The 14827-nt window shown below is 39.8% G+C and overlaps 1 protein-coding gene across 1 annotated transcript; it reads right to left on the reverse strand.

Annotated features, from left to right (window-relative positions):
• Positions 1–1173: 1173 nt before the first annotated feature.
• lmnb2 (lamin B2) lies at positions 1174–14259 on the reverse strand. The gene is made up of 13 exons (XM_029148320.3): positions 13819–14259; positions 10015–10151; positions 9739–9895; positions 8622–8747; positions 8229–8327; positions 7892–7963; positions 7685–7810; positions 7392–7612; positions 6279–6513; positions 4433–4540; positions 3964–4083; positions 3645–3719; positions 1174–3464 (listed from the first exon to the last, which is right to left on the reverse strand). The coding sequence occupies exons 1-13, from the start codon at positions 14044–14046 to the stop codon at positions 3429–3431; spliced, it is 1740 nt and encodes a 579-aa protein (XP_029004153.1). The 5' UTR covers positions 14047–14259; the 3' UTR covers positions 1174–3428.
• Between the last annotated feature and the right edge of the window lie 568 nt (positions 14260–14827).

Here is a 14827-nt window from a genome sequence, read left to right on the forward strand (position 1 = left end):
ATGTAAACCAGTGGGTTAGACCCATTCCACCTCTTCAATCGATGGGCATTGCACTCCCTCCCACCACCTGCTGCTGGATTAGAGACTTTCTCCTTGACCAGGTACAGAGTGGGTGCCCATCTCTTTGCAGCCCTGAGTCTAGACACACTAGCACCCCACAAGGTAGTGTCCCAAATCCTCTGCTGCACACTGTATGTGTACTGCACCGTCATGTGTACAGAGAATGCCGTCATTATGGCTGATGATGCCACTGTCGTGGGGCTCATCTCTGGGGGTGATCAGTCAACATACAGAAATGAGATCCAGAGGCTGGGTTGGTGCGCGGACAACAACCTGGTCTAAGGCCGAAGAACTGATTGTAGACTTCAGGTGGAAAAGATCAGATCTGCAGTCCATTTACATCAGTCGAGAGTGTATGTAGAGGGTGCCAAGCTTCATGTATCTAAGTGAGCAAAGACGATAACCTCCAATGGAGCTCATACACCTTAGCTTTTGAGTCTTCTGAACCCTGCTGTGTATATAGATGGTGTATTGAGCTTTTAGTTCGTTTGAGCAATTTCTTGCCCCCATTGTGTCGATGGCTGCACAATGACAAGATTTATCCGCAGATCCAGTGACCTTGATAAACGTGGAAGAGCTGTTTCAACTAAAAAACGGTTAAATCACGTAGCGCAAAAAAAAAAAAAAAAAATCAGTAAAAGCAAAAAAAAAAACCTGAACATTATACGCCTGACCTTAAAGTAGATGGGGTATCTGCATCCAGAACACAGATCTGATTGCACAGAATCCTATTATCCTATATATTTGGCAACTCTAGAAATTATAAATTGACCTCAGAGTGAACCAATATATAGGCATGATATGAAACTATGATCAGACTGTTTAATATGTGAAGAATATTGTGCCACATTGGTTTTAAACTATATATTTGAATATTCTGCTGCAACAGGAGTATTTCATACTAAACGAAGAAATACTGAAAACACCTTTAAAAACCATTTGGATTCTTTCAGTTTGACAACGCTGCATTTTCAGTTGGACCACAGTTCTAGCCTACTCAAACCATTTGCTGTCTGTTACTGCTATTACACTATATGTTGATCACCTCATTCTTTCTCTCATTTGGTACAACAAACACTAAATAGAGAAAAAGTCCCAACAACAGATGCAAAGTGTGTTTATATAAATCATTTATTGAATGTAAAAAAAGTCCAAGAAGGTAATTAGGTCTAATCAGACTCACCCCTTCCCATTTAGTAATTAAACCAAACCTCTCCTGAAGTGACTAAACCCAGAACTAGACTGGGAACTGTACAACAGAACTGAAGTCATTAACACTTTAACACAACACGCTCGTTGCAAGATGTTTACAGTCCCTCCAGAACATTAACAGTGATTTGAAAGAACTAATGTTGAGGCAAACCAATATGCAACAAAAAAAAACTCTTCCTAATCATGTCTGATGCAGCTCTGCAACCCAATTATGTTATACACAACATCCATAGAAAGCTGCAGAGGTAAAATGTACACTGACCAGCTTTCATCAACGATTTTTCATAAAGCAAACTTAGCAGGAATGAATCATGAATTTACAAGTCCAGTGGCTAAACCATGCACTGATTTACTTAATTAAAAATATTTACAAAAGCCAGCTTTGAATTTGGGAAGGTCACACTGCCGGCAAAAATATTTGTCAGGAATCAATTACTAGACAGTTGTTTGCTTGTGCCAATGTGTGGGTCTCGCGACAGAGAAATAGTGTTAAAAATGACATTAAAATCTTGAAACATGCAATTAAGAAAAAAAAATCTATTTTATCTTTTATTATTTACACCCAACCTCAATCCCTCTACAAATTCTATAATTCAAAAAAGCAATCATGTACTTTATGGCAAAAAAATAACTAGAATAGCAAAACACAGCATAAAAACAAAGAATACCTATTTTTGCTAAATAGCACTGTGTAAACACACAGACTATGCACAGAATACATAAAATGCCATTATGCTGCCTCCACTAGTGTTGCCTTCACAGAATTTATGTAGATTTAAAGAATGCTGCCAATTTAATATATCAGTCCTGACAAAAGAGTACTTAATGGATTAAGGGAGAATCTATATAGACTCCTTATAGAAGTAACTCTAGTAGACCCAAGTGTACGCTGTACTTTTTGTAACACTAGCCCCCATTTTAGTTTACAAAAAGGCATACTTGAACTACACTTGTTGATGTTATTCAAGTTTACTAGTGATGTAATAATGTATCACATAGTTTAAGTATACTTCAAAATACAAAAAGGGAACTTGCGAGTAAACTACAAATTAGACTAAACCTTAAATTTAGTTGAACCATTAGCGGTAAATCACATTATACCGTTTACTACAGGAAGTGACAAATCAGTTCTGATTGGTTATTCTTCTGCTTTTAGGTTTATAACATTCACTGCTTTTAACAATATAATATACAGAACCTCAACTGGAATCAAACTCCAGACATTTTATTGTAAAGTTAAAAAAATACAATCGCATGCCAAATGGTTGGAAAGTGTTTTTTTTCAGTGTACCAAGTAAACTTCGTTAAGTGTAGCTGTCCTAAGTACTTAGAGCCACTTTTACTTTAAAATTTGAACACAGTACACTTGGATATATGTTTAGTAAAATATTTGATATACAATACATAAAAGAAATTTAAAATATACTTGCATATTTTATGTTTAAAGTAGTAGTATACCAACAGTACACATTTAAATACTATTGGTCATAAGGGACATTATAAAAGCCAGACATGTGACATGTTGTCATACAGTAACTGCTCTGCTAGCTGTGGCCTCCTGTGATTATTAAGCAGGGGAGACATTTTCACTGCACTGTGTTAAGAGCAGCTAGCCTAAAAAGTTCAGAAATAGGATCTGGCAGTCCCATCACAGAAATCAAACAGCTTACATGTCTGACAAGACTAAAAGGCTGCCATGAAAGCCATTAAAATAAAGGATGAACCCATTACAGGGTAATTTGCGGTTGGCCATTGTGCAGGTTTTCCCAAAAATGAACTGATTACCAAATTAAAGGTAAAGTCTCTCATACACAGCTTGTTTAAGTTCAACTCAATGATTTGGCTCAAGCAAAATACCTTAAAGTAACCAACATTAGTTAGTAAAAATGTGTTTTGTCACAAAGTTAACTGAGTAACAATAATAAAAAAAATAATTTGAAAAGTACCAAAGACCATCTGTCTTGTCTGTGTTTTTAGTATCTCAACACTACCTTGAATAATTTTTTTTAAATCTGATCAATCAATGGAAGAGGATATTGGTACAGGATAAATGAAGCCAATTCAAAAGCTAAAACAATGAAAACATCAAACAGGAGAAAAAAGAAGATATATCTATATAATGAGAGGCTCTGGGTAGAAAAAAGCCATCAAAAGCCTTACATGATGATACACTCTCTTGACTGCACCTTCCCCTGCACAAAAAAATCAAATTATCATTCTCTCAAATTTGATTCATTCATTCAATATTTATACTAATAATTAATAATAATTCATATTAAGCTATTTAAACAATATTTATTTACAAAACATCCAAAAAGCATGGAACCCACTAATTAACTCCAACACTTTACACTCTAACCAAGGTTACTCACTGTTTGTATTGCTTCCTTTTCTTCTCCATTTTCCACCTCCACTTGGGTTTTAGTTACACTTCTTTTGGCCACCTCCTGGCAGGGGGGGAGAAAGGCAACAGCTGAGGCCATGCAACAAAACATTTGCATTTCTAAATTATCGTTTGACAACCCTTGCTGCTTTTAACTTATTCAAGGCGGGTCTAACAGTAGAAATACCCGATACCCGAACTGATAAACATTTCATAGTCAACTTAAAAAAAATAATTGCAGCCTTACGTTGAACAGGTTTGCAGAGCTAAATAAAACAAAACATGCAACCAGGTCTGAATGCGTTTACCTCGCCGTGTGTGTTGATCAAGGTGGTCACTATGTAATCTCCTGTGCCCCAAGAAGCCTGGCTCTTCCACAGCAAATCAGATGGTGGACTGTGTGCCACACCAGCATCAGCAGACCACACCTGTATATGTGCGCACACAAATAATAAAAAAAGGACACATTCAACACAGAACTACAAACAGAACTCCAGGTTGTGGAGTAGAAAGTTTTATGGTTTCTATTTATGCTAAGTAGATTGTTTCCCCAAAATTAGGATGCATTGTTTGCATCCTTTTCAGGTGTGTTTATGGCAAATTATTTAAAATAGTCTAGTGTGTGTGTGTATATAGGATTATTATATATGGTCTGTAAGGTGACCACAGGTAGGTCAATGTGACATTATGCATTTTAAAACCTGATCGTGTGATTAAAAAAAATTATTTATCTAACGCGTGGTCTATTTGGACTTAACAGGAAACAACATTTCTCACCGTCACTGAATTTCCAGCCTTGAGCACAAACTTTGGGGAGAACTTGTAGATAACCTCATCACTGTTGTCAACTTGCCTCTTTAACCTCCAGTTGCCCAAAGGCTGGTCCTGAAAGGCAGACGCAATAAAAATATCCAAAGGGAGCAAAACGTGTGAATAGGAGAGAATGTTAAACTCCACATTTTGTAGGCTGTAAAATGTCACTCAGCTTTTCATCGTCATCAAGTACTGTTTTGTGTTTTACAGAGAAGTGGTTGTGCGTTCTTATAACACATACTGAAGGTAGAACGGACAAACCCAGACACCCTGGTCATCGTCCTGGGAGGCTTCAATAAAGCCAACTTCTCATCTGAACTCCCCAAGTATTACCATTTAATAAAATGCCCAACCAGAGAGGGAATGGTACTGGACCACTGCTACACCACCGTCAGTGTGCATATCATGCAGTCCCCTGCGCTGCACTGGGCCTGTGCACCTGTTTCCAGCCTACAGGCAGAAATTAACTCTGCAAACTGGTTGAGGACCTGTAAGAAGTGGATCAGTGAAGCTTTGGGGGAACTTTAGGTGTGTTTGGAATGCACAAAATGGGACATTTTCAGGTCTGCCACAAACAGCTTCGACGAGTACACAGACACTGTGACGTCCTACATCAACTGCGAGGACAGCGTCATCAACGCACACCAGGGTGAGCTACAACAATAACAAACCATGCGTCACAGCAAGGCTCAGACAGTTGAGGTCAGAGAAAGAAGCTGCATTCAGAAGTGGGGAGAGAGACAAATACAAAGAGGCAAAGCACATGCCAGGATACACAGTTTGTAGAGTTCAGTTCTGCCTTCAACACAATAGATTCATCCCGGCCTCAGGACAAACTCTCCCAGCTGAATGTGCCTGATTCAATCTGCAGGTGGATCAGCAGTACATGAGGAAGCTTGTCTCTGATTCCTGGACCATCAGCACTGGATCTCCCCAAGGCTATGTCTATTTGCCCCTGTATACAAACAGCTGCACATCTGGATACTGTCAAACTCCTGAAGTTTGCTGATGACAGCGCCCTCATCTCTAATGGAGATGAGTCAGCCTAGATGAGTGAGGTGGCCTGTCTGCTGTAATTCATCGCTGTCTACAGAGGGCTGCATAAAGTTGAGACAGTTAACTTCATGAAGGACCCAGCCCCCTCCCACGTCATCCTCTTTGAAACCCCAGTGACGGTGTGGAGTCCTTCCGCCTTCTGTGTGAGCAGAACACAAGCTCCATCATCAAGAAGAGTCAGCAGAGGATGTACTTCTTGAGGCAGCTGAAGAAGTTTTGCCTCCATGTGAAGATGTTGGTGCACTTCTGCACTACCATCATTGAATCCATCCTCACAGTATGGCTTGTTGCAGCCACAGACAGAGACAAGGATCAGTATCTCCCATCTCTCCAGGAACTGCGCATTTCGACCCGGAGACTGGCAGCCAGGATTGTAGCCGACCACTCTTATCCAGGACATCCAACACTTTTAGCCCCTCCCCTCTGGCAAGAGGCTCTGGGTTATCAGGACTAGGATCTGGCGCCACAAAAACATTCTTCCCCAGTGCAGTCAGTGTACTGAACTGTGCTTCAATTCTCAGTCAAACACTGATGTCAGCAGCTGCCATGCAAGGTGCTAGCTTGAAACACCATGAGCATGTGGTTCTGTGTCTTGCCAAAACACACTGACATCGCCCATGGCAGGGGCTCGAACCGCCAACCAAATCATCACAGATGGTTCATGTGATCAAATAAATCCAATGAGGCTTTCCCCATTCTCTTGGCACCTGACATTAATACAAAGTCACGTACAGACCTTTTGCTTTTTACATACCTGCTCAGTATCATTAGTCAATGTTACTGCATTTCCATCCATGTCAGTGGGTGATATGCTGACTGCTCCGCTAGCTGTGGCCTCCTCTGACAGCAGGAGCTGGTCTTCTGATCTTTCTTCAGACAGATCCTTATTCTCCACATCCACCCTCTTTCTTTTAGAGGACCGAGAGGATGAGGACCCTGTTATTCTCGAAACACTGACCCGAGTTGATGGGCTAGGGGAAAGCTTCAGTCTGAAAAAGTGCACCAGGTATGAATGAACAAATGGTCATGCATCTCTTCCTCAGCATGAAACAACACTAAAAAGAAAAGCCAGCAGGACAATTTATTAATACACATTAACATTCTGTTTCACCGTTTGTGGCTGAAAGCAGCATTAAGTATTGAGTCTAACAGCAACTTAATTAATTTTATGTTCAATGTACAAAAAAGTCACTAATTGTACAACAAAAAATGCAATCATTTCGGTGATTGAAATAAAATGGTAATAAATAGAACTTAAAAACTACTTAATAAAAATATACAAAATCCTTTTGAGTAGTGTTTCAGTAAAACACTAATTTAGGTAGAAGAACAGAGACATGGTAGCGCTATGGACCAGTGAAGTGGCTGAAGTATTTTACTTCCAACAGACTAGTATTAGATTTCTGGAGTTGGACTTCTACTCAAGGGTCTGTGTTCATCCCAGATGTTCATCTTTCTAGCAACTGTCTGCTTTGATTCAAAATAATAAGCTGCTAAATGACTTTATTTAAACACACTTAAAATATAACCTTTTGTTACAAATATAAAGCAATGTCTGATTGTTTGTTAGATCTAGCTTCTTTCAGCACAGAAAGATGATGCATTTGGCTCTTGGCTGTTGCAGGATGCACGGGCAGCCTTGTAGTTTTCCATACGGCGTAACTCGCCGGAAATTCTCTTTACTCTGGCTCATGCAACTAACCACGAATATCATACTGTGCGTGCTGAAAAACTCATATGGAGGAATCGCAGTGTTCCTTTTGATAGTTTTGTTCAAGCCCCATTGAAAATCGTTAAAAAATGTTTTTAAGACCTACTTAATGTTATTATAGTGCATGGCTCATATATCTGTCTGTTTGTATTTTACCTGTGCTCCTCTCCTTCCAGAAGTTTTCTGTATGCATTTATCTCCATATCAAGGGCAAGCTTCACATCCAGCAGCTCCTGGTATTCACTGAGCTGTGAGGTCATTCTGTCTCTCAGCTCGCTCATCTCCTGCTCTTTAGCTTCAATAGCTCTGCGGTGCTTGTCTCGTTCTGCTGACATAATTTCCTCCAGCTCTCTAATATGATCCTCTGATGCAGCCAACTACAAAAAAACCATAATAAATTAGTTTACCCAATCAACAATGCAATAAACTATGGAATCATAGACAAGTACCTGTTTCTGCAAGGTATTCAACTGATATCCAAGACTCTCTATCCTTATACGGGACTCCTGTAGCTCTTCCCTGGCTGTGCTCATTGCCTTGTCATTGATCTCCGATGAGACCACTGCATTATCCAACTACAGGGAGACCAAAGTTAGTCATGTGTATTACATATCGTTTAATGACAGATGACAAAATAAAAGCAGTTTCATTTGCACCTTTGCCTGAAAGGTGTGCTCTAGTTCTTCCTTATAAATAGTGACTTGTTCATCATGTTGCCTCCTTAGGTCCTGGGAGAAATCACACAAACCTGATTAATGCCAAATTTCATATCTTCTCAAGAAAATTCAACAAATTTTTCACACAGAACCCCTTTTTAAACTTGGGCTTGCATATTGTTTCTAGAGTCTAGTACAATAACAGTTAGGTCATATCAAAATTTAAAAACAAGAGAGGAAGAGGAATGTATCTTTACAATAGATTTTCTATTAGGCTAGAAATTTCTAGTATAAAAATACTTAATAAATACTACTCTGAAAGAAACGTGCTTTATACCTGTAAAGCTTGAGCAAGTTTGAATTCATAGTCTTGTCTCACTCCAGAGTCTACCTCCACAATTCTTTGTTCCTGTCGACGCCGAGACTCACGCACCTCCTGAACACAACACAAGGATGAAACACAGAATATCTTGATGGCACAGAAATTACAGATAGTTCTCTGAAACACTTATGAAACATATAAACTAACCATATTATAAAACAAAAGTTTCACTATAGATTAATCTAGGGTAGAAAACATTAAGTAGAAATAATCACTCTCCACCACCATCACTGGTCAGTATGTTGTCAGTCATCATGTTATCAGTTTGATGAATCAAATAACTTTGAAGAAAAATATTTCAAACATTTAGTAAATAAACAGCTCCTTTTAAGTTACTGCCAATCTTACCTCTTCAAACATGCTCTTCCTAAACTCCAACTCTTCCATGAGTGACTGACAACGATTCTCTAAGTCCACACGCATGAGTGTTTCTGCCTCCAGCTGGCGTTTAGCAACACCATGGCTCTCCTCTGCCTAAATAATGCATCACACCATAATAATTAAAACTGGCAAAACAAAACAACAAAATAAACATGCAACACTTCTATACATCAGATGTTGTTTTCTTGCAGGACTTCAAGGGATAAACCTTCAAATTTCAAGACTAGTACTTCAGCTTTCACTTGCATTTTATGTTTAAAATTGACAACAGCTATGGCCTGGTTTTGCACCACAGTAACACTAATTTGACATGTGAGCACTGTTGTGTGTAGCCAGGCATCTTAAACAACTGCATTATTAGATGCGTGTAACAAGGTTAAAATCATGGCTATGGAAATGGCTTAGAGAATTGTTTTGATTTAAATATTAGCCACTCTCACTCGACTTGCAATTGAGCTGCATCCAATTGAAAACTGACCACTGAAAAACCATCAAAACTCCCTAAAACCCATATAAGATATTATGAAACCAAGTGGACGAGTTATAGTTTATCTTTAGAGTCAAATAATGTTAAAGTAGTTTGAAGTTTCTTGTGGCAAAGAAAGTTCAGAAGGATTTATAAGTGCCTCTCCTTTAAATAATGGGAAAACATTGCAGGCAGGCCGGCACAGTGGTGCAGTGGGTAGCGCAGTTGTCTCACGGCAAGGAGAGTGTGGGTCGGGCAGCCCAGGTCCCTCCCTGGGTCCCTCCCACGGTCCAAAGACATATGGTCATGTTAAGTGGCTATTTTCCATTGCGTGCATGGTTGTTTTTCTCTGTGTGGCCCTGCAATAGGCTGGCGACATGTTCAGGGTGTACCCTGCCCCCCACCCTCAGCCCGCTGGGATAGGTTCCAGCCCCCCCGCAGCCCTACATGAGATTCAGTGATAGAAAATGGATGGATGGATAGATGGACATTACAGGCAACTGAATGTGAATATGAAATACTGCTGAATAGCATTCCGTCTTAATAAACATGAGAAAATAGTGATTACATACAGTACACTGGATGGGGGAAAAAAAACAAAAACATTGCAGTACACACCTTGGCCAAGTCACTCTTCACCTCAGCAAGCTCAGATGCTAATGCAGCATTCTGGCTTAAAGCTGTAGAAAGTGCTGCTTCACTCTTGTTCAGCTGGCTTTCTAAACCACTGGCTCTGGACATAGCTGTGCCAAGATCACCATCCTTCTTCTTGGCACTAGAAAGTGACAACGAATTCAGTTATTGACTTGAATATCCGGACACCAAGTGACCCCAATGCTAAATTACACTCGTGCAACTGATGCAAGCCTTGTGAGAACTAGGTAAAAATCTCACCTGCGCGTGGCTTCTTCTAGCTCAGCCTGAGCTTTGCCAAGATCAATTTGGAGCCTGGCTCTCTCTCTAGCGGTTTCATCCAAAACCCGTCGAGCATCTGCCAACTCTGCTTCATACAGAGCCTTTAAACCAGTCACCTATGAAGAACACAGTGAGCTCAGTTTTAAAAGTGTATATACAAATATTAAATCACATTTTAGTTGTCAAACCATATTTTTTCCAGTATTAAATTACAGAATAGTGCCACTTGGCACACCTCTAGGTCAGCTGATGCTCATATCAGATATTACCAATTAGCGCTGCAACTGACAATTATTTTGATAATCGACTAATCTATTGATTTTTTTCTTCGATTAATCAGATAATTTGAATATATATTATTTGTTTTGCTTAATATAAATTCCTTACCAGGTTTTTTTTAACTAAATTTTCATTTTAATTATATTATTCAAACACTGGATTTTGTGTTTTATTAAAAATGTAAAGACTTTTGTCTGCAAAGTCTCTGCAGCAGCTCCATTCAACCTGACTGCGGTAGAAAACCACAGTAGACAGGAGAACATGTAAACTCCACAGAGATTCACAGAGACTCCTGACTGTGAGGCAACAGTAACAACAACAAAAAACATGTATCGGTAGTCATATTTCAATGCTGCTGTTACATTTAGTGCAGTGTTTCTTAACCTGGGTTCGATCGATCACTAGGGGTTCAGTGAGTCAGTCTCGGGTTTGGGGGAGGTCAAAACACAAGACCTAGATCTGTAACATCTACGATATCGTAGAGCCAAGATAGTTTTGACAGTTGTTCCTTGTTCGATTTCGTTTTGATTGACATGTACATTACAGGAAACCATTTACTCGTAGCTGGTTAGCTCCTCCACTCTGTCAATGTCTCTGTCTTGTTTTAACAGTTGCCGTGTTTATCCAGCATTGCGACAAGAGCGAAAATAAGCAAGCATGCGTTCAAAACCGAAGCAAACTAGTAAAAGAAAAGACTCCGGTGATGCAGAGGCTTGTGAATAAACAAAGCAGCTTTATCGGCCTGTCTGTGATTTGCCTGTCTGTCTGTCAGACGTTTCGTGGACGGACCTGGACAGACCGGCCTCATTCAACCTGTTCAGTTTATTCATTGTATTTGTTTTGTTCTTTGAACAGTTATGTTATTGTACAATTCATTTTGTGAACCAATAAAACATATAAATATGTTTTGAATTAAAAAAAATGTTTAATTTTTAATAATAAGGGGTTTAGTGAATGTGCATATGAATCTGGTGGGGTTCAGTACCTCCAATAAGGTTAAGAACCACTGATTTAATTCAATTTTTATTCAGTTCCTTCAGGGTATGGTTAAAACGATAAGTGGGTTTATTTACCTGCCGAGTAAAACCAATAGTGTCTATTAAGGAGTTAAAAGCATGGCTGAGACAGTTGCTGTCAACATCAACATTAATGTTTAAGTCTCCCAATACAATGACTTTATCAGTGCTAAGAACTAAGTCAGATACTAATTCAGAGAACTCAGCTAAAAACTCTGAATATGGAGCAGGAGGACGGTAAACAATACAAAACACAACTGGCTTCTGGGTTTAAGAGTCCGGGTGAGAAAGGCTCAGAGTGAGGCTCTCAAATTAGTTATAACTATGTTTGGGTTTAGGAGTAATTAATAAGAGTTATAAATTGCTGCTACTCCTCCACTTCTAAGAACATGATAGTGTTGAGTGACTCATTGGAGTAGAATCATAAACTGACATTCATTCTGCTGCAGCCAGGTTTCAAGAGTGGGTCGCGGCTGTAGAGAACACGCAGAGAGGCGTGTAAGACTGCAAATCTGCGTCCTGGGCTCCACTCTGAGTTGTCACGGAGTGGGGAGGCTAAGCAACATGGCCATGTTACTAGAGAGCAGAGGCGCTCCATTCAATGTGGGATGGACGCCGTCTCTTCTAATCAGCCCAGGTTTCAATTAGCCACAAAGCCCACATCGTTTGCAGGACACCACCTAGTCAACCAGCGGTGGAGCGATGACAGCCGGCTATACATGTCATCGCTGGTCACATTGGGGAGGGGTCCAGAGAAAACTACGGAGCCCGACATTGTTTTGGCGAACGAACACACCGACTCAATGTTAGTTTTAGTGACTTCCAATTGGATTGGAAGACTCAATGTCACTCGCTCTGGCCCCAGGCAAACACTTAACTATGACCGCTGGATTCTCTAACTTCACGTTTGGGACAAACCTCAGTAACCGGAAGTGACGCGATACGCTTACCGTCAGTCAGCCAATAGTGTATACACTCTAAGTTGCGCTGTTCTGTGGTGGTGCCGTTCATCATTATGTAGCAAACGAGATGACAGAGTAGTCATCTGACACTCGTGACAGAACAGATTAAGTAACAAAGTAACTTTTAATACAGCAGCACTTAATGAAGCGTCTTCGGTGATAAACAGCATCTGTTACCATCACTACATCAGAGACAGCAGCGTTTCATTCTTCTGTTCTCATGTGTTGCTGTAGTGTAGAAACCACAGGCTGAACACTGTATAACTTGCAGATTAAGGTTTTTTTTAGTTTAATGCTCATATTTAGACATTAGGGCGCGGCCTTTCTCCTGCTACTGGTTGGTTTGTTTACTCGCTTTTGGATATTTTGCCGTCGCGCAAACTCAGCAACTCATTATAAACCATTTCTTTCATTGATTATTATTGATAGCGTCCATTGCTTGTTGCAGCCCTACACTTCTCTATACATGCTGAACTACATTCCACAAAGGAAAGGAATTATCTGTAACACCACTAATTTGCAAAAAGGTCTGGTAAGGAATAGCAGATCCACTGAATGTGTAAGGTCATAAAAAAAAAAACCTAACATACCTGGCATAAAGGCGTGGCCACCAACAATGCCAACTGATCTGACCCATTCCTGAAATTGAGTATTAACATCCTTTTCTACTACAACAAGGTTTAGGTTCAATGCTTGCTTGGACACAAAAATCATCTTATGTGGCTACAAAAGCTTTGTTCTCATTTTAAAAATATAAATTTAAATAATGGTATTTTAAAGGCTTGACTTTAATGTTTGCTGCTTATAGAATTGAGGAATAAAGCTACATGCAAAGTCAGTATAGAACAAGACACATTTGTAACCAAATATTGCACTTAACGCCATTGCAAAACGATCATGTACCTTACATAGACATGTTTTCTCTACAAGATGGCTTTAACGATTATAGTCTACATTTCGTTAAATAATGACTTCAGAAAGTACACTGTAAAACTGAACAAAAACTTACCTTGGAATGAGAATTTGAGAACACAAATCAACCAATTAGTTTTTTACAGCACTGAAATCTATTGCTTTAACAATTAATCTGTGCGGATTAAACATGCATTAAGAAGAGTATCTGAAAACAGATGACCTTTAAAGCTTCGCTTTTACAATTACGGCAATGGATCATGTAAAGAACACTAAAAACACGAGCTATTGTCTGTTGGATTTAGGTCAGTTTCATTTTCTGCAATCTTGCAAACCACCAAAGTCGGGTAGCATGAGGAACAATGACCATGTCTGTCACAAATACAAATGCTCCAATAAAGTCTTTACGTGACGATAAGTTTGTGATGTTTGATTTAGCCTAACCTTATCTTTAGTAAAGTTGTCAAAAGAAATACCAATTTGGCGCGCACTGCCTCCCGCCCAATTACTCCAGCGGAGTAACGTGCGTCTGAATGGCATTATGGTTCAGGGACGCCGGGCACCGCATCGGGAGTTAGCAGTCAGTTAGGAAATGTTCGTGAAGCTAATCTTACCTCTCTAGTAGTCACCTCTTCTTTCTCTGACACCTTGACCATCAGTCGGTCGTTCTCCAGTTCCAACGCCCGAACACGGTCTATGTATACGGCCAGCCTATCATTTAGATGCTGTAAATCATGCTTTTCTTGTAAACGAGTGATCCGGGTCGGGGAAAGAGGAGTAGAGGCCGCCGATCGGCCAGCTTCACGACTTGGAGTAGCAGTAACAGTCGCCATAGTGATCATTCAGTAGTCCCGACTAAGCTTTAACGCCCTGTGAGCAATACAAAACACAGCTCTTGATTTCGTTAAACGTAGACCCAGAAATTAACGGCATCCACATCAATACTACGTCTTACGGCGTTGCAATGTCTCAGTATCTGAAACAAATGTGATCTCAAAATGGCTGCTACCGCTAACAAGACCGCGCCAAAAGCAGGCAGCGTTTCCTGTCTCGCAATGGATGATGGGACAACCAAAAAATATTTGTCGTTCGTTTGAGAAGCCCTGGAACTAAAGAGGGCGCTGTGGCCAGTATTACTTCGAAATGCCACAAAAGTGAGTGAAACGAGAAGAAGATAGTAAACGACAGGTTCATTCAGTAGATATCGGCATCCAGCAGAAACTGAGGAAAGTCAGTTGACGCCTTCTTATTAATATCATTTGACATTTTCGTCTGATAGCATTGTGATGCTTTGAGCAAAATACACTTTTATGTGAGTAATTTAATTAAATTAACGTTCCCTGTGTAAACGTGTTGTTATATGAATTTGTTTTGCTTGTTCCTTCTCGATATTTATAAAAATAGTACATATATAGAGAGAATAACAGTCTACTGAGAGAAGTATGCTTGAGCTGTAAGGTCACTGCCTCCACGTGTATTTGTGATGTATTAACCAGTGGACAGCTACATTTATATACAATAACATATGTTTGTTTATTGTCATGTGTTTTTTTTTCACATGCTTATTCTGGCCCACGCTTCTTCTAATTGTGCACAAGTACAGTACTACATGCCTGAGCTGTA

Source organism: Betta splendens, chromosome 4 (genome assembly GCF_900634795.4).
Source record: "Betta splendens chromosome 4, fBetSpl5.4, whole genome shotgun sequence".
Taxonomy (NCBI): domain Eukaryota; kingdom Metazoa; phylum Chordata; class Actinopteri; order Anabantiformes; family Osphronemidae; genus Betta; species Betta splendens.

Coding starts and splice junctions, on each gene's coding strand:
- lmnb2 (XM_029148320.3), bottom strand. CDS start 14,046: ATGATCACTATGGCGACTGTTACTGCTACTCCAAGTCGTGAAGCTGGC. Junction 7,613..7,684: donor TGAATACCTTGCAGAAACAG/GTACTTGTCTAT, acceptor GTTTTTTTGTAG/TTGGCTGCATCAGAGGATCA. Junction 3,720..3,963: donor TGATCAACACACACGGCGAG/GTAAACGCATTC, acceptor CCCCCCTGCCAG/GAGGTGGCCAAAAGAAGTGT.